Source organism: Jaculus jaculus, chromosome 4, assembly GCF_020740685.1.
Source record: "Jaculus jaculus isolate mJacJac1 chromosome 4, mJacJac1.mat.Y.cur, whole genome shotgun sequence".
NCBI classification, from domain to species: Eukaryota; Metazoa; Chordata; class Mammalia; order Rodentia; family Dipodidae; genus Jaculus; species Jaculus jaculus.
In genome coordinates, this window is record NC_059105.1 from 155,942,305 (window position 1) to 155,969,175 (window position 26,871).

General features: G+C 42.2%; 1 protein-coding gene and 1 non-coding gene across 6 annotated transcripts in view; one reads left to right on the forward strand and one right to left on the reverse strand.

Annotated features, from left to right (window-relative positions):
* The window catches only part of Lrch3 (leucine rich repeats and calponin homology domain containing 3), a 118,930-nt gene that overhangs the window by 59,971 nt on the left and 32,088 nt on the right, over positions 1-26,871 (forward strand). For all 5 annotated transcript variants that reach the window (XM_045147420.1, XM_045147418.1, XM_045147421.1 and 2 more), the window contains exons 10-13: positions 2,661-2,737; positions 17,599-17,650; positions 20,314-20,463; positions 22,685-22,735. In XM_045147420.1, the coding sequence (XP_045003355.1) occupies positions 2,661-2,737; positions 17,599-17,650; positions 20,314-20,463; positions 22,685-22,735 (330 nt within the window). The remainder of the gene's footprint in view (positions 1-2,660; positions 2,738-17,598; positions 17,651-20,313; positions 20,464-22,684; positions 22,736-26,871) is intronic.
* Positions 25,660-25,767, reverse strand: LOC123460483. The gene has a single exon (XR_006637036.1). It is a non-coding gene; the product is annotated as a U6 spliceosomal RNA (small nuclear RNA).

The window sequence follows — 26,871 nt, forward strand, 5'->3', positions numbered from 1 at the left end:
CTAGAGTGAGACCCTCCCTCAAAAAAACAAAATTAAAAAAAGTTGAATTTTAGAGGAAAATAAAAGTTGAATTTTGAAGAAATATTCACCATACCCACAGAGTATTAATAATAAGCTCAATTGTATTGGTGCTGCTTTTCTCCTAAGTTAACAGAATATAAATTGTTGCTATTAAAATTCTTGGTTGTCTTACAGTGAAGCATTGAATTGCGTTAGAAAACAAGTGAGCATTCAGCCTACTGCAGAATCTCTGCCAATCCCCCAAGGGTCTCAAGTAGAATTACATTCTTCAATATATCTAGTCAGCATAATAAAATGGTTTCATTTTAGTGTTTGAGATGTTGATGTCTGGAGTTCATCTGAGGCTGTGTGTAGGGATTATTTGAGAAACACTAGGGGCCTTTTTAAAGAATGATACATTCTAAACAAACAAAAAAAAAGCAGAATGATACATTCTGCCTTTTAGAAATTGAAAATTAGTTACTTTAAGTAAGGCATGTTATGGAGTGGCATTCTTTGAAAAGAACCTTATGATTTTCCTACTTGGTAGTGTTCAGAAGACATTAATATCAAAAGTTAGATAAAGTTACATAAATCAAATACCTCCTCCAAGAGATGATAGACATGTGATTTATAAAACTGCTTGTGGTTCAGGCTGTTAACCTCTAAGCTGGAACCAACAATTTAAAATAACAATGCTAGGGCTGGAGAGATGGCTTAGTGTCTAAGGCACTTGCCTGTGAAGCCTAAGGACCTAGGTTCGACTCCCTAGAACCCACTTAGGCCAGATATAGATGGTGGCACATGTGTCTGGAGTTCCTTTGAGGTGGCTTCCTAGCTGTGTGTGATGTACTTATTTCTTCAAGTTATACTGTAAAATGTTTTGTATTTGCAACTTTCTGAAGTTGTTTTAATTTTCTTTGCTGTTGAAATAGAACTGTTATTTCTGTAGAGTATCATTTGACAAAATGCATACTGTGGGAAATAAATAACCTTTAGTTCTCTGTTAAGTGCATTCTGTTTTCCAGTATGTTGTTCATACCACTTAAGCAAGTTTTGTTTCCTTCAGTGGTGCTTCTGGAGATTACTTTTAACTTCTCAATTAGTTACATGGCCAATAATAGTTTTCTTTTAATTAATATTGTATTATTTACCATATGTTGACATTACGGTTTGTTTCACCCTGATATTCAACCAGCATTCCCAGTAGTATTTGCATAAATAAAATATGAGAATTAGCAGTGGTGAAGATGGAAAGAAATATACTCTGAATAGGAGGAAAAAGATCATGACATCAAAATAAGAGAGATACTGATTGAGATGGGGAGGGGATATGATTGAGAATGTAATTTCAAAGGGGAAAGTGGGGGGAGAGAGGGTATTACCATGGGATATTTTTTTATAATCATGGAGGTTGTTAATAAAAAAAAATTGGAAAGAAAACTATTAAAAACCGCAACCACCCAGACTTAGGCCAGCTGTTCTCTTTCTCTCCCTCCCATGAGAGAGCCTGGCAGCTCAAGCCTACAATAAAAAATTTTTTTCTTGGGCTGGAGAGATGGCTTAGCAGTTAAGCGCTTGCCTGTGAAGCCTAAGGACCCCGGTTTGAGGCTCAATTCCCCAGGACCCATGTGAGCCAGATGCACAAGGGGGCACACGCAGTGGCTGGAAGCCCTGGCACACCCATTCTCTCTCTGTCTCTCTATTTGCCTCGCTCTCTCTCTGTCACTCTCAAATAAATAAATAAAAGTGAACAAAAAAATAAAAAAATGTTTTTTCTTACCTCAAAAAAAAAAATATATATATATATTCTGTCCAGTTAACTCCCTATTGCTATCAGTACTCTTATTGAAGAGAAACTGGGCATATGTTGGGGCAAAATAGGCAGGGACTCCTGTCCTAGATTGATGCTTGTATTTCTAAAATCCTTATCATTACTAAATATTACCATATTTGATTATGAAGGGAAATCTTTAAAGTAAATACTTGGAGAGTGTGAGTATTAAGACTAGAGCCGGGCATGGTGGCACACTCCTTTAATCCCAGTGCTTGGTAGGCAGAGGTAGGAGGATTGCCATGAGTTTGAGGCCTCCCTGAAACTATATAGTGAATTCCAGGTCAGCCTGGAATGGAGTGAGACCCTACCTCAAAAAAAAAAAAAGCTGGAGCCGGGTATGGTGGCATATGCCTTTAGTCCCAGCACTCGGGAGGCAGAAGTCGGTGGATCGCCATGAGTTTGAGGCCAGCCGGAGACTCCATAGTGAATTCCAGGTCTGCGTGGACTAGAGGGAGACCCTACGTTGAAAGGGTTGGAGCTATGGCTTAGTGATAAGAGTACTAGCCTACTAAGCATCAGGACCTAGGTTCAATACCTTATACAATAAAATTTATTTTGAGAAAGAGTCTTGCTATATAACCAAGTCTGGCCTCAAATTACAGTCCTGCTTCAGCCTTCTTAGTGTTGGAATTACAGGCTTGTGCCATGGTACACGCAGACAGCCTACATGCTTTCAAATATAAATTCACATTTGAAGATCCTATCTAAATTTTTACTTAGTGTACTATGCAGTTTTCTAAATGTTAAGGTAATGTGAGTAATGTGATCACAATGTTTTGGATACATATATTAAATTTTTTTATTTATGCTTGTTTTGGTCTAGGGCTCACCAATAAAGTCAGTAGCCATTAGGGATTTTCAAAAAACAGAAGACATGAAAAGATGCTCACATCAAAACAGGTTTGAAAAAGCAATTCTACTCTTTTCTTCCTGTCTTAAAACTCAATATTATAATTGTGAAATTATTTTGGTTTTAAGGAGATCCATGTATAATGAAGGTGTGTTTCAGAGACCATGTTTATACCTAGACGACAGAGTGCTGTTGTGATAGAAGAAAAGTTAAATTGTTTTAATGATTCCAAATCTAGATCATCTAAACAGTTATCTCTTACAAGTAATTGATTTGATAGTACTTAGTAGTAATAAAATGTGGTAATAATGAGTGGATATATATATAGTGAGTATAAAGATTTTCAGAAGTTCTCAATTTTTTTTTAAATTTATTTGAGAGAAAGGGAGAGTGGGAGAAAGAGAGAATAGGTGCATCAGGGCCTCCAGTCACTACAAATGAACTCTAGATGCATGTGCCACCTTATGCATCTGGTTTACATGGGTTCTGAGAAATTGAACCTGGGTCCTTTGGCTTTGCAGTCATGTACCTTAACTGCTAAGCCATCTCTCCAGTCCAGAACTCCTCAGTTTTTTAACTTAACAGAAAGATGAGGACAGTGTTGTATAGTCTCACTCCTCACTCCTTTTAGTGCCTTAACCACTGTGCAATCTTTCCAACCCAAGCCTACTGTCTTAAGACCTCAAGATACAGGAGGCAAAGATTAAAGGTTGAAAAAAAATTAACTACTGTGGCACTATTTTTGACCACAAACCATTTGGAATTCAAGAATGAGAGTAAGCATTGAGCCAGATGTGGTGGTACATATCTTTAGTTCTAGCTTTGAGATAGGAGAATTGCTGCCTGTCTGAGGCCAGCCTGGGGCTATAGAGTGGGCTGCAGTTCAGTGACATTGCCTTGAAGAAAGCAACAAAATGGCGGGCTAGAGAGATTGCTCAGTGGGTAAGGTACTTGCCTGGAAAGGCTGAGGACCCAGGTTTGATTCCCCAGGACCCATGTAAGCCAGAGGCACTAGGTGGCACATGTGCCTGAAATTTGTTGCAGTGGCTAGAGACTCTGGCACATCCATTCTTAATTTAATTTAAAAATTCTATGGAAGCCGGGTGTGGTGGCGCACGCCTTTAATCCCAGCACTTGGGAGGCAGAGGTAGGAGGATTGCCAGGAGTTCAAGGCCACCCTGAGATGACAGAGTTAATTCCAGGTCAGCCTGGCCCAGAGTGAGACCCTACCTCGAAAAACCAAAAAAAAAAAAAAAAAAATTCTATGGAGATGGTTCAGCATTAAAGGTACTTGTTTGCAAAGCCTGGCAGCCTGGGTTCAATCAGTACCTATGTTAAGGCAGATGCACAGAATAGTTCATGCATCTAGAGTTCATTTGCAGTGGTAGAACGTCCTGGTGTGCTCATCACGTGCCTTTGCAAATAAATAAATAAAAATATTTTTTAAAAAAGCAACCAAGGAGGGAATTATGATTTATTGCCTATAAGTAGAGAAGTTGTCAATAAAAAAATATACATTTTAAAAAAAGCAACCAAATGGTCACTTAAATTGTTGTTGTTGGGCTGGGGAGATGACTCAGCAGTTAAAGGCACTTGCTTGCAAAGCCTGCCAGCCCATGTTCAGTTCACCGGTACCCATGTTAAAGCCAAATGAACAAAGTGATGAATGTATCTGGAGTTCATTTGTATTGGCTTAGAGGCCCTCACACACCCGTTCAACCCCCCCCCGACTTACTAATAAATAAACAAAATATTTAAAAATTATATTTAAAAAACCACAAGGCTTCATAGGCCTGTTCTTTTTTTTAATCTTATTTTATTTTTTCTCAATTTTTAAAAACATTTTCCATGATTATAAAAAATATCCCATGGTAATACCCTCCCTCCCCCCTTTTCCCCTTTGATATTCCATTCTCCATCATATCCCCTCCCCATCTCAATAAGTCTCTCTTTTATTTTGATGTTGTGATCTTTCCCTCCTCTTATGATGGTCTTGTGTAGGTAGTGTCAGGCACTATGAGGTCATGGATATCGAGGCCATTTTGTGTCTGGAGGAGCACGTTGTGAGGAGTCCTACCCTTCCTTTGGCTCTGACATTCTTTCCGCCACCTCTTCTGCATTAGACCCTGAGCCTTGGAAGGTGTGATCGAGATGTTTCAGTACTCCGGTCACTTCTTTCCAGCACCATGATCTTTCCATTGATTCCTGGTGGGAAACCAAGGGCCTCGGCACTGGCCTATAATGTTTTGGGGGCATTTTATTTGGATTGGGAAGAGAGAATGTGTACAGCAGAGCCTCCTGTGAACTCCAGATCCCTGCACAATTTGTGCATCTGGTTTTACATGGGTACTGAAGAATTGAACTGGGAATGTCAGGCTTTTCAAGCAAGTTCCTTTAACTGTCCTGATAAGCTTTGGGTTTTTGGAGGTAGAGTGTCCCTCTAGCCCAGACTGACCTGGAATTCACTCTGTAGTCTCAGGGTGGCCTCAAACTCATAGTGATCCTCCTACCTCTGCCTCCTAAGTGCTGGGATTAAAGGCGTGTGCCACCACACCTGGCTCTTTTTTTTTTTTTTTAATTTTATTTTCATTTATTTATTTGACAGCGAGAGAGACAGACAGAAAGAGAATGGACACACCAGTGCCTCCAGCCACTGCAAAGGACTCCAGATGCTTGCACCACCATGTATTTGGAGTTGAACCTGGGTCCTTAGGCTTTGCAGGCAAACAGCTAACATAACATAACATAACATAACAGCTAAGCCATCTCTCTAGCTCCTGATATGCCTATACCTAAATGACCACAAATTTTCTCTGCAGTATTTGTCATTCGTAAGTTTTTTGGTTTTTTTTTTTATTTATTTATTTGTGAGGTAGGGTCTCACTCTAGTCCAGGCTGACCTGGAATAATTCACTCTGTATTGCTGTGAGTTTGAGGCCCTCAAACTCACAGCAATCCTCCTACCTCTGTCTCCCAAGTGCTGGTTTAGGTTTAAAGGAGTGCGTCCCCACACCCAGCCATACATAGTTTTTTATACTCTCGTGGAAACTATATAAAGTTGTCTGAGGGACTGTTGCAGCTACCTTCTTGTTGCTGGGATGAAACACCCAACCAGAAGCAGATGATGGAATAAAACTGATTGGTGTACTTTTGTAGTGGTGAAATTGGGGTTCTAGGGTGCTTTCTGGAACCTCAAGCCCTAAATTCATATCTGCAAACTAACTAAAGATTTGACAATTCCAGATTCAAGAGAGTGATCTGTAGTATACCACATTTTATTCAGATTTTACAAAGGGGTGTGGGAAGGGGAAGACTGAGAGGTAAGGAGAAACAAAGTGGGGAGAAGAGAAGTGCACCATGTGGAGCCCAAAAGCTCATGTGCGCTTTGTGTAGCTCAGGAGTCCATGTGGCCAGATAGGGATCAGGGGAAAACAGCGTGGAAAGAAAAGAGAAAAAAAGTTCAAGGAGCTCCTGCCACGTGGAGAGCTGGAGAAGATAAAGAACCCATGCAGAGAATAAGGGCTTGGGGTCCAAGGGAAAACCTCACCACAGCTGGAAGTTCCTAAGTGATCAGGGAGCCAGAGAGCCTGCCCTCCCCTTGCCCAAGGTATTTATAACCTTAGGGTGGTGGGGTGTCTTTTGGTTTGGGCTGCAGGCTGTCTCAGGAATAGATTAGCTCCAAGGACTGAACTTGACCAACCAGTGTTTAATTTTTTATTTTATTTTATTTTATTTATTTGAGAGAATGAGAGAGGGAAAGAGGCAGAGAGAGAGAGAGAATGGGCATGCCAGGGCCTCCAGGCATTGCAAATGAACTCCAGATGCATGTGCCACCTTGTGCATCTGGCTTATGTGGGTCCTGGGGAATTGAACTGAAGTCCTTTGGCTTTGCAGGCCAATGCCTTAACCGCTAAGCCATCTCTCTCCAGCCCCATACATAGTGTTTAAGTTTATGAAAGACCTCCTTCCTAGGAGAGGCCCTGACTGAAAAAACAGTTCTTTGGAACTAGGCAAGAGATGAGAAAAACTTTCCTGCCCTTTTTACTTTTCGGGGTCCAGTCACCCTAACTCTACCTATACCCTTCACTTTGGCTTACAGTTTCAAGAGCAAGCTCCATGATGGCAGGGAAAAGGCATGGCATAAGCAGTGGCTGAACATCGCTTGTTCCACAGAGATGGTACCAGCAGCAGGAGTGAGCTGAATCTAACAGTGAAGCTGGCTGTAACACCCCTAAACCTTGACTTTCAACAACACCCACTCCTCCAGCAAGGCTCCACCTCCCAAATGGCCACCAGCTAGGAACCAAGCATTCAAAACACATGAGTTTATGGAGGATACCTAATTCAAACCACAATGGGGGTGGAGGAAAGGGTGCTGGAAAAAGGGCTTAGGGGTCAAGGCATTTGCCTGCAAAGCCAAAGGATTTCAGTTCAATTCCCCAGGACCCATATAAGCCAGATGCACAAGATGGCACATGCATCTGGACTTCACTTGCAGTAGCTGGAGGCCCTGGCATACCCCCATTCTCTCCCTCTCTCTACCTCTTTCTCACTCTCAAATAAATAAATAAGATTATTTTTTAAGATAAAAACCACTACAGGGATTATGATATAGATGGAATAAGAAAATGTAGGAAGAATACTAAAAGGATAAAACATTATAATTTGGTCTGGGATTAAAAGCGTATATCACCATGTTTAGCTACTTTAAAAAAATATATTTATTTACTTTTTTTAGAGAGAGAATGGGCATACCAGGGCCTCCTGCCACTGCAGATGAACTCCAAATGTATGTACCACCTTATGCATCTAGCTTATATGGATGCTGGGGAATTGAACCTGGGTCCTTAGGCTTTGCAGGCAAGCACCTTAAACCACACAGCCATCTCTTCATCCACTTTACAGGTTTTGTTTTTATATCCACTTCATTATTTTTTATTTTATTTATTTGAGAGAGAGAGAGAATGGGCACATCAGAGCCTCTAGCCACTACAAACAAACTCCAGATGCATGCTGTCCCATGTGCATGTGACTTATGTGGGTACTAGGCAATGGAATCTTGGTCCTTAGGCTTCACAGGCAAGCACCTGAACTGCTAAGCTATCTTTCCAGCCCTGCACCCAGCTTTTAAATTTACTATTGCATGTTTTTGTTATCAGAGTCATTAGAGTTATTTTACTTTGCCACAGTGCTAAAGCTAAACCATAATTGTTTTTAATATTTCAAATCACTGGACATAATATAGTCCTTGTAAGAGAACTTCCATGATTTAGCATATAGTGCATTTGATTATTTGGCATATATTTATGAGATGTTTATTTTGTACCAAGTACTTTTCCCTAAGCATGAGGACTTACAGTGCACTTCAGTCAGTTCTCACCCTCCTGGAGCTCACATTCAAGTGGAATACTGAATAAGAACTCAAAAAGCCAGAGTCATCCGGGCATGGTGGTGCACACCTTTAATCCCAGCACTAGGAAGGCAGAGGGAGAAGGATTGTCTTGAATTAGAAGACTTGCTTAGTCTACAGAGTGAGTTCCTGGTCAGCCTAGAGTGAAACGATAGCCCAAAAAACAAAGCAGACAGGTTCATCTCAAAAACAACTGACAGCTCTCAGGTCCACAATATTTATCTGCAACTAGAATAATATGTTATCAAGAAAGAATGTAAAGGCCGGTGTGGTGGTGTAAAGCTTTAATCCCAGCACTCAGGAGGCAGAGGTTGGAGGATCACTGTGAGTTGGAGGCTAGCCTGAAACTACAGAGTGAGGTGCAGGTCACCTTTAGCTAGAGTGAGACCCTACCTAAATGAATAAAATGAATCTGAGCCAGGTGCAGTGGATCATGCCTTTAGCCCCAGCACTTGGGAGGCAGAGGTAGGAAGATAACCATGAGTTCAAGGCCCCTTGGAAAGTACATAGTGAATTCCAATCACTCTGGGCTAGAGCAAGACCCTACCTCAAAAAAAAACAAGAAAAAGAATGTAGAGTCCTTGGCCTGTGCTCCCCTGACTAGGGACACCAGAGCTGATGCATGTGTCCCAGGATCCACATGGTAGTAAATATGAGGGAGAACCATTAGTATGACAAGAAAAGAAAGCTGACTGCCTAGCACGGACGAGTCATCTCTATCACAGCTGCCAGAGCCCTGGAAACATTACAGAGGAAGTTGTGCATTAAATATGAGTGCTGCTTTCACTGCTAGCCAGAGAACAACCTCCAGAGAGATGGCAAGACACTGGGGACACTCAAAACACATCCTGCTGAGAGAGCTCAACACTAGAGACATAAGTCCTCCAAGGCTCACAGAACATTGTGGAACAATGTGAAAGAATTCTAGGAAGACTGTAATAGCCACAGGGTAGGATGTGTACTCTGTCCCCCCCAGAGTCTGACTGTGCATTCATGACCCCACAATGATTACTCATAACCCCAGTGAAGAGGGCCATTAGTGGAATGGAGCTGGTTGGGGGGAGGCAGTATAAGCATATATCTTGATGAGAACATGATCATTTTGTACTATTTCATACAATAGTTTGAAAGAGAAGGGTGGGAGGAGGGGAGAAGAGTAAAGAAAAAATCTGTAATCCCAGTTGCTCCAGAGGCAAGAGTGTTGCAGGTTCAAGGCCTGTGTGGGCTACAGAACGAAGTCAAGGTCATCATGAGCAACGTAGTAATACTTAGGGAAACCCCTATCTCAAAATTTAAAATACAACAAAACAGGCTACTGATAGAAGTTCAGTGATAGAAGGCGTGCCTGGCAGCTGTGGGGCCCTAGGTTCAATTTCCAGTGCTGCCAAAAAATTTAAGCAGCTGTGGAGACATACAGCTCACCAAGTGTTGAGAAAAGTGACAGCGGAGAGTGTTCATCACTGAAAAAATGTCTATCACATTCCCCAAGGCTCAGGAACCATTGCAAAAGGCAGTGGGAAAGAATGTAAGAGCCAGAGGAAGGGGAGGAGTGCTTTGCAATACTGCATTCTGACACAAAGTCGCTGTAATCGTGATCTCTGGGGAGCAGCTTTGCTGGCTCGCAGTGGAAACGGCACTCTTTCTTTCAGCCACTTCTCTGCAGTGCTCCCTGCCTGGCGGGTGTGCTGGAGGTGACTCGTCCAGCGCTCAGCTCTGGGCTTTCTCTTCCTGTCACCTTGATGTGTCTTGGGTCTCTCCAGTTTTCCCTGTCAATTGTAAAAAGAAGCTTCTCTACTAAAGTGAGAAAAGTATTAAGCAAAAGGCCTAAAAGTTTATATATTTAGTAGAATTTTTGATGCTCATAACATCTCAAATTAGTCAAAACACAGTGATAGTTTTCCTATAGGGTGTATCACCTTTCATGCCATTCTCTTTTGACTCATTTCTCAGTACCAGACCTGAATTCCCTCCCACTCAGCGGGCCTCAAATCCATTCAGAGAGCTGTAGATTGTCCTCGTACTTTATATGCCACTGTTGTTCCCATGGGCACGTGTTGTGTAGCTCTTGTATAGCTTGCAGGATCCACGGTTTGTTCAGACTGTTGACGACTTTTCACTCACTAGGCAACACAGCTCTTTCCAGCACGTTGACAGCCAGCTGAAAGGGAGATGGCTTCCATTTCTTTTCAGCTTGACTTCTCAATGTCCTGGCATCACAGCACGTGGCGTCTTCAGTAAAATGGTCTTCCCGTCTAGTGCTGCTGGGTAACCAAGCGGAAAAGCGACCATTTGTATTTCTTATGTGTCCATTTCCTCTGTGCTTTGGAGAAGGGTGTCAGTGTCATTCTTGAGCATAGTGATTCTAGCTCTATTCTGGCTTCCTGCTGCCTTAGTTTCATTTGTTTGCTTGTGGTTTTTACTTATTTATTTATTTATGAGAGATAGAAAGAGGCAGATAGAGCGCACACGCGTGCGAGAGAGAGAATGGGCATGCCAGGGCCGACAGCCAATGCAAATGAACTCCAGATGCATGTGCCACCCTGTGCATCTGGCTAATGTGGGTCCTGGGGAATGGAAGCTGGGTCCTGAAGAGCTAGACATGTAGCTCAGTTGGTGGAGTGCTTGCCTAGCATGCACAATGCCCTTGGTTTGATCCCCAGTACTGCCAAAGAAAAGTTTAAAAATCATGATGACTTTTGAGCCAGGCATGGTGATGCACACTTTTAATCCCAGCACTCAGGAGGCTAGGGGTAGGAGGATTGTTGAGAGTTCGAGGCCACCCTAAGACTACATAGTGAATTCCAGGAGCTCCTGGACCAGAGTGAGACCCTACCTCAGAACAAAGAAAAAGAAAGAAAGAAACTGAGGAGAAGTGGGTGTACAGCTCTAGAACTCTAACAACAGACCCTTGGAGTCATTTGAACCAAGGGTGCACCCCTGCATCTGCTGTCACCACTGGTCTGATGCTCTGCACCTGTAGCGTCTGCTCACAGGTGCTCTTTAGTGTTGCTGTGGAGCAGCCAAAAGTCTAATACGTGAACAGTTTGAACTCGGCATGGGCAGAGAACATTTATTATTATTACTATTACTGGTTTTTGAAGTAGCTTTTTGCTCTAGCCCAGGCTGACCTAGAATTCACTATGTTGTCTCAGGGTGACTTCAAACTCACAGTGATCCTCCTACCTTTGCCTCCCAAGTGCTGAGATTAAAGGGGTGTACCACCAGACCCGGCTTTTTTTTTTTTTTTTTTTTTTTTTGAGGTAGGGTCTCACTCTAGCTCTGGCTGACCTGGGATTCACGTTGTAGTCTCAGGGTGGCCTCGAACTCTTGGCAATCCTTCTACCTCTGCCTCCCCAGTGCTGGGATTAAAGGCTTTAAACCTTAAACATTTCTTAAAGAAAGGGATTTAGGGGTGCTAACCTTTTAGACTGCTGATCCAAAAAACATACACACACACTTTCCACTCAGTGTAATCACACTACCTTCACCTGTTGTCTTCAGTAGTTGTGTGGGAAATTTGTCACTGCTCACACTGTCTTCAGCACTATGGTCAGCCCTTCTCACACATGTGTGTTTGTTCTGAGTCAGAGTCCAACCAAGTCACTGAGGAAATGTGGCAACAAGAGCATAGCTTTATTTCAGTCAGTATCTCTAAACATTGCTTGTCAATATTGGTTATCTGTGCTGTTCAGGCCAAAGGTACACAAGGCAGGGGAAACATCATCTTGCTTCAAGGGAGTGGATTCCATTGTTCCAAGGTTAGCTTCAGGGCAAGTTACAAGTCAAGAATTTAGCATCTTGAAACAGTATTGTCAGAAAAGTGATTTATAAGGTCAATATGAAATACTTCTACAGTTCTTTTTTTTTTAATGCGAGAGAGTAAGAGATTTGGTATACCAGGGCTTACAGCCAGTGCTGTCGATCTCAAAACGCATGTGCTCCCTTATACACATGTGCGATCTTACACCTGTATCACCTTGTGTGTCTGGCTTATGTGGGACCTGGAGAGTTGAACATGGGTCCTTAGGCTTCACAAGCAAGCACCTTAACCACTTAGCTATTTCTCCAGCCCCACAGTTCTTTTTTTTTTTTTTTTTAATTGTGTTTATTTATTTGGAAGCAGACAGAGAGAGAGATAGAGAAAGAGAATGAATGAGCATACCAGGGCTCCTAGCCACTGCATATGAAATCCAGATATATGTGCCACTTTATCCATCTGGCTTTACATGAGTACTGGGAAATTGAACCCTGGTCATCAGGTTTTGTAGGCAAGTGCATTAACTGCTGTACCATCTCTCCCCAGTACCTCCCATAGTTCTTTCCCATATTACAATCCCATATTTCATTCTTTTTTTTTTTTCAAGGTAGGGTCCCCCTGTAGCCCAAGCTGATTTGGGTTTCACTATATAGTCCTAGGCTGATCTTACACTCATGGTGATACTTCTTACCGCTGGCTCCCAAATGCTGGGATTAAAGGCATGTGCCACCATGCCCAGTTTGGCTGGCTTTTTAAAAATATATTTTTATTTATTTATTTGTATGTAGAGAGAGACAGAGAGTATAGGTGTGCCAAGGCCTTCAGCCCCTGCATAAAAACTCCAGATGGATGTGCCACTTCATGCATCTGATATTATGTGGGTACTGGAGAATTGAACCCAGCTCGTTAGGCTTTGCAAGCAAACACCTTATTTGCAGAGCCATCTCTCCAGCCCCATGGCTTTTTATTTTTATTTTTTCCCCTTGGCTTCTTAAAGAAATATTGGTACTGGGCATGGCAGTGTACATCTTTAATCCCAGTACTCAGGAAGCTAGGAGAATTGCCAAGAGTTTGAGGCTACCCTGAGACTACAGAGTCTCCCTCTGTCTCTATCTGCCTTTTCCTCTCTCTCAAATAAATAAAAATTAAAACAACAGTAACAACAAAAACTGTCTTGATAGTAAACTTTTAATAAATAAATAAATAAAATAAATTCAGGAAAGTGTAAAGTAGACTATTGTTTTACAACAGAGTATAATTCCACTCTCTAAAGGATATTTGAAAACACATTTCTGCATTGTGGGAATTGGTTCTGACCTTCAGATTTAACTACCTGTACACATGCAGGATAATCTTATGTAAAAACTTACCTTATTTGAAATGTCACCAATGCCTTTATTGAGAAATGCATTCAGAAATGGTGAAGTCAGGCCACATGAAGTGTCACAGTGGCACTGGAATAACACAGCTGTCGTGGCCAACATTAGTGTTGTGGTGTGAATTAATGTCCTCCAAAAACTCATGTGTTCTGAATGCGGGTGCCCAGCTGATAGCAGTTGGGGAATTGGAACCTTGAGGGAGGAGGGGAGGTATGTTGTTGGAGGCAGGCTTGTGAGTGTTATTGCCAGCTTCCCCTTGCCAGTGTTTGGCACACACTCCTGCTGCTGTTGGCCAGAAAGTGATGCCTAGCCTCGGCTTAATGCCATGTTTTCCCCTGCCATCATGGAGCTTCCCCTCAAGAGTCTAAGCTAAAATAAATGCTGTTCTCTCATAAGCTGGTTTTGGTTGGATGCTCTGTGCCAGAAACATGAAGCTGACTGCAGTAATTAGCATCTGGGAATTGTTATCCAAGAACTGTCAGTGCCCTGGTGTCACCCACTATCCCTCATACACCAGGCTTCTCTTCAACTTTTCCCAGCTTAGTTTGTTTTTAAAATTATTATTTATTTATTTATTTTTGTTTGCTTGTTTTTCTTTTTCGGGGTAGGGTCTCACTGTAGCCCAGGCTGACCTGAAATTCACTAAGTAGTCTCAGTGTGTCCTCGAACTCAAGGTGATCCGCCTACCTCTGCCTCCCCAGTGCTTTGCAAGCACAGAGAGATAAGATAGAGAGAATGGGAGCATTAGGCCTCCAGTCCTCCCCTCCCCAGCTTAGTTCTTGATATCACATTCTTGTTTTTTCAGTGTGTGTATCCCTGTGTTTTTAAACCCTGGTGTTCTTCCCCTTCTCAACTTCTCCATGCAGAGTGGAGAGAAAATGCCACAGTAAAAGGAGCTCTACACTACTAGTTAGGCAGCTTAATCTCTGACCTGTGCTCTGCTAGTAAGCAGCTGTTTCTTAGCCCTGGAGGGTCTCATTTTCCTCAGCTGCAAAAGGAGTGGCTGCCTTCCAGTTCTCATAAGTGTCGTGGTCGTTGAGATTACAGAACCATCGAGGTGGGGGGTCAAATCCTACTTTATAACTTACTGGCTGTGTTGCTTTAGAAAGTTACTTTGTGCCTGAGCTTTCTGTTTTCAAAAAAATAAACTGGGCCAGGTGTGGTGGCTTACACCTTTAATCCCATAACTCTGGAGGCAGGGGTAGGAGGATCGCGGTGAATTCCAGGTTAGCCTAGCCTAGAGTGAGATCCCACCTGGGAAAAAAGAAAAGAAAAGAAAATCAAAATCAAAAATTAACATTGATAACACTGTGAGGCAAGTGGTACTTTTTTTTTTTGAGGTAGGGTCTCACTCTAGGCCAAGCTGACCTGCAATTCACTATATAGTACTTTTTTGTATACACTTTTTAATATCAAATAGGGTTTCATTCTTTTTTTATTAATTACTAAGTTTATTTAAAGGGAAATCACAAATTGTGGGGTCTATTTAAAGGGAGAAGTTACAAATTGTGGAATTTAGGAAACACGCTCTCATGTGGAAAAACCATATAGTTTATAAGAGTCACTTAAGAGAAATTCAGATTTTTTTTGTGGGGGGAAACTGGAGTAGAGTCTCAAGCATGTGGAGGATAGAACTTAGATGTATATGTAGGGAGATGTAGCCCACACATGGCACCCACCATGTGCTTTCCTGAAGAGGGGAAGTATCATAGCAGAAGAGAAATTCAGGTTTGGGGGAGAAGAAACTGGAATAGAGCGTCAAGCACGTGGAGGAGAATTCACAAAGCTCATTTATGAGAAATGGAGGCTATTAAAGAATTAGGGTAAAGCTGCAGGCATGTGGAAAGCTCACTTAGGAGAAACTGAGGCTTTTGAAGAGGGATTTGAAAAATCAGATACCAGGAGATTCAGAGGAAAAATGAGGAATGAAGAGGCTTGCACTCATGGTTACCCTGAGTTTAAAGAAGTTACACAGGTAGCAAGCCTACAGTTGGTGAGAGCACCCATGTGGTAGAACTGGAGCGTAAGGGAAATACAACCGTGGTACATTCAGAAACCAGAGGAAAATTATACGTGTAATTAAAATGAGAAGCTACCCCAAAGTATAAAGCAGAGGCAAGCAGTCAAGTTCTCCAGGACCGAGAATCAGTTTTATGTTCTCCCCCCTTGCTGCCCCTAGCCATGCTGGCTGGGCGGGAAGCCAGACTCACATGTATTCCTGTGGCAGGAATGAAGAGTGGGGGCTGAGCTGAGGAGAGGTAGAGTTGGGGTTTCGTCTTTTTCCTAAGGTTAAAAATCAATACAGGGGCTGGAGAGATGGCTTAGCGGTTAAGCACTTGCCTGTGAAGCCTAAGGATCCAGGTTCGAGGCTCGGTTCCCCAGGTCCCACGTTAGCCAGATGCACAAGGGGGCGCACTTGTCTGGAGTTCGTTTGCAGAGGCTGGAAGCCCTGGCGCGCCCATTCTCTCTCTCTCCCTCTATCTGTCTTTCTCTCTGTGTCTGTCGCTCTCAAATAAATAAATAAATAAATAAATAAAATTTACAAAAAAAAAGAAAAAAATCAATACAGTCTGCTTTTGTTAGTAAACTTACCAGTTCCTGTAGTATTCTAGATTTCTTCCTTTCTTTCTTTTGTTCTTTTTTTTTTTTGCTTTCTTGTTTGTGTTTTGTTTTGTTTTTTCAAGGTAGGGTGTCACTGTAGCCCAGGCTGACCTGGAATTCACTAGGTAGTCTCAGGGTGGCCTCGAACTCACAGTGATCCCCCTGCCTCTGCCTCCCCACACCCAGCTATATTCCAGATTTCTGTTAAAAATGGCTTTGTACATTAAAGGATCTTTTTTAAAAAAATTTTTTTATTTATTTTTATTTACTTATTTGAGAGCAACAGACAGCAAGAGAAAGAGGCAGATAGAGAGAGAGAGGGAGAGAATGGGCGCGCCAGGGCCTCCAGCCAGTGGAAACGAACTCCAAACGCGTGCACCCCCTTGTGCATCTGCCTAACGTGGGTCCTGGGGAATCCAGCCTCAAACCGGGCTCCTTAGGTTTCACAGGCAAGCACTTAACTGCTAAGCAATCTATCCAGCCCTATTAAAGGATTTTAATTTACATATGTCTTGTTTAATAATGGTAGGAAAATAGATACAGTTATGTGTTAAAAAGAGATGAGCTAGCCAGGCATGGTGGTGCATGTCTTTAATCGCAGCACTTGGAAGGCAAAGGTAGGAGGATCACTGAGTTCAAGGCCAACCCGAGACTACCTAGTGAATTCCAGGTCAGCCTGGGCTAGAGCGAGACCCTACCTTGAGGAAAAGGAAAAAAAAACAAAAAACAAAACCAGAGGGCTGGAGAGATAGATGGCTTATTAAGGCATGTTCGTGCAAAGCCAAAGGACCCAAGGTTCCATTGCCCAGGACCCATGTAGGCCAGATGCACAAGGGGACACATGTGTCTAGAGTTTGTTTACAGAGGCTAAAGGCCCTGGTATGCCCATTCTCTCACTCTGTCTCTCTTTTTCTCTCTTTCAAATAAACAAAAATAGACTTAAGGCCGGGTGTGGTGGCACGTGCCTTTAATCCCAGCCCTTGGGAGGCAGAGGTAGAAGGATTGCCATGTGTTCAAGGTTACCCTGAGACTACATAGTGAATTCCAGGTCAGCCTGGGCTAGAGTGAGACACTACCTCGGAATTTGAGAGTGATTACACTGTCTGAAAAGTGATCTTAGCTAACTGTCATTTCTATTGGCTGACAGAGACAGTTGTTAATAGTAAATCAGTGATACCCACACATGAAATGGGACATGGAGACATCAGATAGGCTCATGGTTTAATTTAACAACTTGAGCTTAGTTTTACAAAATTTACTTAATCTTTCAGTGCTAACTAAACAGCTTGCCTGATTATTGACAGAAAGCTACATTAAAAATAAAGATTTCAGGGCCGGGCGTGGTGGCGCATGCCTTTAATCCCAGCACTTGGGAGGCAGAGGTAGGAGGATTGCCATGAGTTCAAGGCCACCCTGAGATGACAGAGTTAATTCCAGGTCAGCCTGGACCAGAGTGAGACCCTACCTCAAAAAACAAAACAAAAAATAAATAAATAAATAAATAAAAATAAAGATTTCAGCCGGGCGTGGTGGCGCACGCCTTTAATCCCAGCACTTGGGAGGCAGAGGTAGGAGGATCGCTGTGAGTTCAAGGCCACCCTGAGACTCCATAGTGAATTCCAGGTCAGCCTGGGCTAGAGTGAGACCCTACCTCGAAAACCAAAAAAAAAAAAATAAAATAAAATAAAGATTTCACTTACCCTTTCTATGCCTATCTAGTTATCAAAAATAATTTTTTCCTTGTTTGTCTTTTTTTGGGGCCAGGTTTCCAGTTGAACCATCATCTGTCTTGTCACTGTCACCAACTCATAATCAGGTAATTGTCACTGGATTTATTTCTGATGTTTTAATTTTGATTTTTTGTTTTTTTGCTGTTTACTAATGCCTTTATTCTTGAAAAGAAAACATTTCATCAGCATTAAAAAAATATATAGGCCAGCTGGAGAGATGGCTCAGTAGTTAAGGGCTTGCTTGCGAAGCCTAAGGACCCAGGTTTGATTCCCCAGTGCCCACTTAAGCCAGATGCACAAGGTGGCAGATGCATCTGGAGTTTGTTTGCAGTGGCTGGAGGCTCTGGCGTGCATGCCCTCTCTCTTTTTCTCTCTCTTTCTGCCTATTTCTCTCTCTTTCAGATAAATAAAATATTTCTTAAAAATATTGTTCATCATTACATGATTGTCAAGTGACTGTGAAAAATACATAATTAAACTCAGTGACTTAAACAGTCACTACCTTGATTAAAAAAAAAAAAAATAGGCAACTAGTGATAGAAAACCAAAGGTTCAGAAAGAACTCTGGGAGTAGCAGTGGAATTGTGAGCCTTGGTGCTGAATTCTTGGGGGCAGGGCCCCCATGGGTGCAGAAAAACTCAGAGTGTACTTGGGAGACACTCCAGGAGAGGTCTGGACTACAGGGCCCATCATCTACCTGGCTGACAAAAACTTCTTCAACTCAGCCATGATTGGGGCCCTGACATAACCTTCACCAGCCCAAGGCAAAACCATCAGTTCCCGCTGCTCCATGCCCTCAGTGCCAGGCAGGACCCAGGGCTGTGGCTCCATGTTCCTGAAAACCTAGCCAACAACTACAGCCCCTATGCCTCCACGGAACCTGGCCCTTGCTTCTGCAGCGCCTCGTTTCCCTAATGTTGATTGTTTTTAAAATTAATTTATTTGAGAGAGAGAGAGAGAGAGAGAGAGAATATGGGCACACCAAGGGCTCCAGCCACTGCAAACGAACTCCAGATGCATGCACCACATTGTGCATCTGTCTTACATGAGTCCTGGGGAATCAAACAGCCCCTAATTTTCATTTATTTATTATTATTATTATTTAGTTAGTTAGTTAGTTTTTGGTTTTTTAAGGTAGGTCTTACTTCAGCCCAGGCTGACCAGGGATTCACTATGTAGTCTCAGGGTGGCCTTGAACTCACGGCGATCCTCCTACCTTTGCCTCCCAAGTGCTGGGATTAAAGGTGTTCACCACCACGCCCGGCTCTAATTTTGATTTTTTAAACTAAAGTTGTTTGTTTTATAATATTTACCTGTAAATTTTCGTGTTTGTCTTCTTAGTCAGTTCATAAAGCCGGTAAGTAAGATAATTTCTGTTCTCAGCCACTGGAAAAAAAAAAATCCAAAACTATGTCTTTACTTATAATGGTGGTATTCATAGTGTTTTGGTTTTTTGTTTTTTTTGTTTTTCGACACAGGGTCTCACTCTAGCTCAGGCTGACCTGGGATTCACTATGGAGTCTCAGGGTGGCCTCGAACTCATGGTGATCCTACATCTCTGCCTCCCAAGTGCTGGGATTAAAGGTGTGCACTACCACACCTGGCTTCATAGTGCATTTAAGAACAGTGTGGTGGGGGAACATGAGCAATAAGCTGTTTGCTTTTTGTTATTTTCAAAGCAGGGTCTCACTCTAGCCCAGCTGACCTAGAACTCATTCTGTAGTCTCAGGCTACCCTTGAACTCATAGTGATCCTCCTACCTCTGCCTCTTAAGTGCTGGGATCAAAGGCATGCACCATGAGGCCCAACAAACTTTCATTTTTAAAAATATTTTTATTTTTGATGGAGAGATGGCTTAACTGTTAGGCATTTGCCTGGGAAGCCTAAGGACCCCAGTTCGAGGCTTGATTCCCCAGGACCCACATTAGCCAGATGCACAAGGGGGTGCACACGTCTGGAGTTCATTTGCGATGGCTGGAGGCCTTGGAGTACCCATTCTCTCTTTCTCTCTCTCTCTCTCTCTCTCTCTCTCTCTCTCTGTTGCTTTCAAATAAATAAAAATTAAAATTAAAAAATATATATTTTTTATTTATTAGAGAGAGTGATTATGAGTAGAGATGTACCAGGGCTTCTTGTTGGTGCAGATTAACCCTGGCTGCATGAGACATTGTGCATCTGGCTTTACATGAGTGCCTGGGAACTTGAACCTCAGCCAACAAGCTTTGTCAGCAAGTGCCTTTTACCACTAAGCCATCTCCCCAGGCCAAAGTTGTTTAAAAAATAATAATATATATGTGTGTGTGTGTGTGTGTGTGTGTATACACATACATACGCACACATACATACACACACATATATGTGTATATATACGTGTATACATATATATGTATATGTATATATATATACACACACATCTATACATATATATATTTTTTAATTTATTTATTTGAGAGAAAGAGGCAGGTAGAGAGAATGAGAGAGTGGGCATGCCAGGACCTGTAGCTAGTGTAAATGAACTACAGGTGCATCTGGCTTCACATGGGTACTAGAGAATTGAACCTGGGTCCTTTGGTTTTGCTGGCAAGCACCTCAACCAGTAAGCCATCTTCCCAGCCCAAACTTGGTTTTTTAAATGATAGGTCTACAAAATAAAAATCAGTGTTCAATCCCTGTATTGATATTGAAAGAGGCTGTTAGTAAATTGGTTCTTTTCCCCGCTTGCATGTGCAAAATGATCCCTGTATTCCAGCTTTTACACACAGACGCAGAGCTTTATCGGAGAAGAGAACAGTTAGTAGAGCGTACTCGGAGAGAGGCACAACTTGCTGCCCTACAGTATGAAGAGGAGAAAATAAGGACCAAGCAGATCCAGAGAGATGCTGTCCTGGACTTTGTCAAGGTAAGTTGGAGAAGTTCATTGATACTCTTTTTTTGTTGTTTATTTTTATTTATTTATTTATTTGAAAGTGACAGACAGAGAGAGAAAGAGGCAGAGAAAGAGAGAGAGAGAGAGAGAGAGAATGGGCGCACCGGGGCCTCCAGCCACTGCAAACTCCAGATGCATGCACCCCCTTGTGCATCTGGCTAACATGGGTCCTGGGGAATTGAGCCTTGAACCTGGGTCCTTAAGCTTCACAGGCAAGCACTTAACTGCTAAGCCATCTCTCCAGCCCTCATTGATACTCTTGAAGTTTTTTTTGTTTTTTTTTGCCATAATTGAAATAACAGTTACTGGGCTGGAGAGATGGTTCAGTGGTTAGGGCACTTGCCTGCAAAGCCTAACAACCCAGGTCTGGTTCCCCAGCACGCATGGAAAGACAGATGCACAAAGAGGGTCATGCCTCTGGAGTTCGTTTGCAGTGGCTGGAGGCCCTGCCACACCCATTCTCTCCCCCCGCCCCCCGCCCCCGTCTTTCCCCACCCCTTGGAAATAAAAATTCTAAAATAGCAATTATAGCCAGGTGTGATGATACTTGCCTTTAATCCCAGCATTTGGGAGTCAGAGGTAGGAGGATTGCCATGAGACTACATAGTGAATTCCAGGTCAGCCTGACCTACAGTGAGATCTTACCTGGAAAAACCAAAAACTTAAGATAAATAAAACAATTATTTTCTCTCATAAATTACCTTTACTAAATAGCAGCACCTCTCCTACTTGTGACTAATTATAAGCCAATAAAAGCTATTATTTTACTATTTTTATTTTATTTATTTGTGTGAGAGGAAATTGGTGTGTTAGGGCTTCTAGCCACTGCAAATGAACTCAAGACACATATGCCACCTTGTACATCTGGCTTACGCAGGTCCTGGAGAATGGAACCTGGATCCCTAGACTTCTCAGACAGGTGACTGGTGCCTTAACTGCTAAGCCGTCATCTCTCCAACCTATATTGTCTTGGTTTTTTTGTTGTTGTTTTGCTTTTTTGTTGTTGTTGTTGTTGTTGTTGTTTTCCAAGATAGGGTCTCCCTCTAGCTTAGGCTGACCTGGAGTTCACTATGCACTCTCAGGGTCACTGATCCTCCTACTTCTGCCTTCCCAGTGCTGGGATCAGGCTTTTGTCTTGCTTTTTAAACTAATCTCTTCTTAGCAAGATAGCATTGGACAGACCTTTTCTTTTTTTTCTTTTTTTTCTTTTTTTCTTTTTTTTTTTTTTTCGAGGTAGGGTCTCACTCTAGCCCAGGCTAACCTGGAATTCACTATGGAGTCTCAGGGTGGCCTCGAACTCATGGCAGTCCTCCCACCTTTGCCTCCCAAGTGCTGGGATAAAAGGCGTGTGCCACCACGCCCAGCTAGACCTTTTCTATCTAGCTGCCATTTCTTCCATCTCACTACACAGTTGTGGGTTTTTGTTTTATTTTGTTTGGTGTTTCAGGGTAGGGTCTCACTCCAGTCCAGGCTGACCTGGATATTACTATATAGCCTCAGCTCATTTCTTCAATCTCAGATGTCATAGTGAAGGTCATAAGTGAAAGTGCCAGCCATGGTATGTGATGCCTTTAATTCCAGCACTCAGGAGGCAGAGATAGGTGAATTGCTATGAGTTTGAGGCCAGCTTGAGACTACACAGTGAATGTTGTTTTGTTTGTTTTTGTTTTGAGGTAGGGTTTCACTCTAGCCTAGGCTGACCTGCAGTTATGTACTCTCAGGACAGCCTCAAACTCACTTCAATCCTCCTGCTTCTGCCTCCCTAGTGCTGGGATTAAAGGTACCCACCAGGCCTGGCTTAAATTTATTATTTCTGAATGAAGATGATTATTTATCTTTCAGAGTAAGAAAAGTCATTTGAAACCAGGTGTTTTGGTTTTTCGAGATTGGGTCTCACTCTAGCTCAGGCTGACCTGGAATTCACTATGTAGTCTCAGGATGGCCTTGAACTCATGGCAGTCCTATTTCTGCCTCCCAAGTGCTGGGATTAAAGGCCTGTGGCACCACGCCCAGCATACTTTTCTTCATTAAAACTAAAATGTTTAAGTCAGGGCCATAAGCTTTTTTATATTTATAAAAGTAGTATGTGTGAGGAGTAAAAAAAATTAATGTTTCATAATTTATTATTTGTTAATAGAATTTATCATTTCTAGTTTTCTGTATTCTAACTAGCTTCCCTTTTTTGGGTATATAGCAAAAATCATCACAAAGTCCACAGAAACAACATTCCCCTGCAGATGATGAGGTAAGTGTGCTTGGAAGTTGTTATTTTTGTCACAAAAATGAAATGTTTCATATGGGTTTATGATGTTTTCAGCAATCAGAATGTTTCAGTTACCATAAATGCCTTTTTGGCTGGGTATGGTAATACATGCCTATAACCCTGTCACTCAGAAAGCAGAGACAAGAGTTAGGGTTCAAGGCTAATTTAGACATGTAGTGTGTTTTTGGCCAATCTGGAATACATGGGAGATCTCATCTTAGTCCAGCCCTGACCCTCAAAATTGTTTGTTTTTGTATCACTAAATTTTGTGCTTGAAGGGTAATTAAAATACAGGGTAAGAAGTTTATCATAGGTTAAGATTATATGCTTTTTCATATAGAGATTATATTTTTCTCCCTCATCTCCAACAGAAGCATCTTCCTTCACATATTTCTGAAATGTGCTTCAGCCAATAAAGTACTTGCCTTGCACACATGAATACCTGAGTTTGATCCTTAGAACCTGCATAAAAAGTCCTGGGAGTGGGAGGCTAGGTATGTGGCTAAGTTTGTAAAGTGCTGGTTTCTATGTATGAGAACTTGAGTTTGGATCCCCAGCACCCACATAAAATTCCAGGTGTTACAGTATGTGCTTGTAATCCCAGCACTGTAGAAGCTGAGACACAATTCCTGGGGCTTACTGCCTAGCTGGTCTAACTGAGTCTGTGAGCTCTAAGTCAGCAAGAGAGACACTTTATTTCAGAGAATCAAATAAAGGGCTGGGCCTGACATGGTGTCGCAAGTCTTTAATCCAAGCACTCGGGAGGCAGAGGTAGGAGAATCACTGTGAGTTCAAGGCCACCCTGAGACTCCATAGTGAATTCTAGGTCAGCCTGGGCTAGAGTGAAACCCTAACTCAATAAATAAATAAATAAATAAAACAAAGAACAATTGACGATGACATTTGACATTGACCTCTGACCTCCACACACAGGTGCACCTGCACAGACATGTGCCCTTACATATGAACATGCATATACATGTGCATCCATACCACCCACATTTTAAAAAATCCTGGGTGTGGTGTTGTGAGCTTACAGTTTTAGTGCTGGGAAGATAGAGACAGGTGGGATCCCTGGTGCTCATTAATCAGCCAGTCTAGCCCACTTGGAAAGTTCTAGGCCAGTGAGAAACCCTGTCTCAATAAAAGATAGATGGTATCAGAGGAACAGCACTCAAGGTTGTCCTGTGACCTCCATGTGCACATACATGTTTGCATACCATCCACATGTATACCCCACTCCCCCATACACACAAATAGAAGTGTATGGGGCTGTAGAGATGGCTCACCAGTTTAAGGTGCTTGCCTGTTAGGCCTACTGGCCAGGGTTCAAGTCCCCAGTACCAAGAAAACAAAGCCAGATGCACCAAGTGATGCATATAGCTGGAGCTCATCTGCAGCAGCAGGAGGCCCTAGTGTGCCTGTACTCACTCTTGCCTGTCTGTCTTTCTCTTATTCTCCTCTCATATAAATAAATAAATAATTTTTTTTTAAAAAGAAGTGTACCATGTGATGAGATAATCCTGAGAACTGTGTGTGACACAGAGAAAAGGAGTTGGTAATAAACAAAAAAAGACTGTAGTATTTCAGGTTCAAATGTTATTTCCATGTTATCAACTATGTGAATTTTGACTGTGCTTTCTTTAAAATACATTATTTGGAAACAGCATAAAGTTTTTATAGCACAAATTTTTCTGGTATAAGAAAGTATGCTATTTAAAATGTTATAAACTGGGCTAGAGAAATGGCTTAGCAGTTAAGGCACTTGCCTGCAAGCCTAAAGACCCAGGTTTGATTCTCCAGGTCCCACATTATGCATTAGGAGTTCTTTTGCTTGCAGTGGCTAGAGGCCATGCATGGTGCGCCCATTTTCTCCCTCTGTCTCTTTCTCTCCTTCTGTCTGTTTCTGATAAGTAAATAAAAAATAAAGTATTGTAAATTATGCCTGGAACTAGGGTTAGTTCCAGATAAGCATGGGCTACAGTGAGACTTTACCTCAAAAAATTTCAAAAGAAAGCCAGGCGTTGTGGCACACACCTTTAGTCCCAGCACTCAGGAGGCAGAGGTAGGAGGATTGTCATGAGTTCAAGGCCACCCTGAGATGACAGAGTTAATTCCAGGTCAGGAAGGACCAGAGGGAGACCCTACCTCATAAAACCAAAAAAATAAAATAAAATAAAATTATTAGTGGGCCAAGTATGGTGGCACACACCTTTAATCCCAACACTTGTGAGACAGAGGTAGAAGGATTGCTGAGAGTTCAAGGCCACCCTGAGACTACATAGTAAATTCCAGGTCAGCCTGGGCTAGAGTAAGACTTTACCTCAAAAAAAAAAAAAAAAAAAAAAAAAGGTTGAAATAGCAAGATCAAGACTTCAAGGTCATTCTTGTCTACATAATGAGTTTGAAGCCAGCCTGTGCTACATGAGACCCTGTTTTTTAAAAAAAAAGGTTCAGGTGTAGTAGTGCATGCATTTAATCTCAGCACTAGAGGGGCAGAGGTAGAAGGATTGCTATGGGTTCAAGGACAGTCTGGGACTACAGAGTGAGATCCAGGTTAGCCTGAGCTAGAGTGAGACCACCTTGAAAAAATGAGAAAGGAAAAAGTAAATACTTGTATAGAATTATTACTATTTGATGCAAACTGAAAAATACCTGAGTGACTTAGGTCTTATGCCAATATATAAAGTTCTTATATAAATAGAATAAAGGCTCAGGCTGACCTGGAATTCACTCTGATGTCTCTGGGTGGCCTAAAACTCAAGGTGATCCTCCTACCTCTGCCTCCCGAGTGCTGGGATTAAAGGTGTGTGCCACCATGCCCAGCTCCAATGGAATTTTAAGTTATCTTCCTAATAAATAGCTGTGTGCCACCACACTCAGCTTTCTTTTTTTTAAATTAATATATTTTTATGGAGTGCTTCATGAATTTGCTTGTCATCTTTGCATACAGGCCATGCTGATCTTCTCTGTATCGTCCCATATGATACATGATATGTTCTGCTAAAGTGAGCAATTTATTTTTAATTTTTTTGTTTATTTATTTGAGAGTTACAGAGAAAGAAAGAACTGGGTGTGCCAGAGCCTCTAGCCATTGCAAATGAACTCCAGACACATGTGCCACCTTGTACATGGAACCCGGGGAATCGAGCCTCAAACCGGGGTCATTGGTCTTCACAGGCAAGGGCTTAACTGCTAAGCCAATTCTCCAGCCTCTTTTTTCGAGGTAGTGGCTCACTGTAGCTCAGGCTGACATGGAATTCACTATGTAGTCTCAGGGTATCCTCAAACTCACTGCAATCCTGCTACCTCTGTCTCCCAAGTGCTGGGATTAAAGGAGTACGCCATCACGCCGGGCTTATTTATTTATTTATTTGAGAAAAATAGAGGCAGACAGGGAGAGAGAAAGAGTGTAGGCATGCCAGGACTTCCTGCTATTGCAGACGAACTCCAGATGCATATGCCACTTTGTGTATCTGGTTTTATATGGGTACTGGTGAATCAAACCCAGGCCATTAGGCTTTACAATCAAGCATCTTTAGCCACTGAACCATCTCTCCAGTCCCCTACCTTCACATCTTGAATCCTGGGATTACAGCTGTGTGCTTAGCTACATCTAGCTAATATTTTTTTTTTTTTTTTTTTTTTTTTTTTTTTTTTTTGAGAGAGAGAGAGAGAGCGCGTGCGTGCGAATGGGAGCACTCTCAGCTGCTGTGAATGGACTCCAGACACATGCGCCTCCGTGTGCATATTTAAGACATTGCATGTTTACATCAGTTTTGCCTCTGGCTATATGTGGGACCTGGAGATTTGAACAAGTGTTCTAAGGCTTTTCAGGCAAGCATACTAACTGCTAAGCCATCTCTCCAGCCCATAGCTAATATTTTTTTTATTATTTACTTTTTCCAGGTAGGGTCTCATTCTAGCCCAGGCTGGTCTGGAATTCGCTGTGAAGTCTCAGGCTGACCTCAAACTCATAGCAATCTTTCTACCTCAGCTTCCTGAGTGCTGGGCTTAAAGGCATGCACCATCATAAGCAGTTTAATAATCTCTTCTTTGATGTTCTCAAGTAATTCATAGTCTAAAATCTAAAGTTTTGGAGTACAAAAAGCAGACAG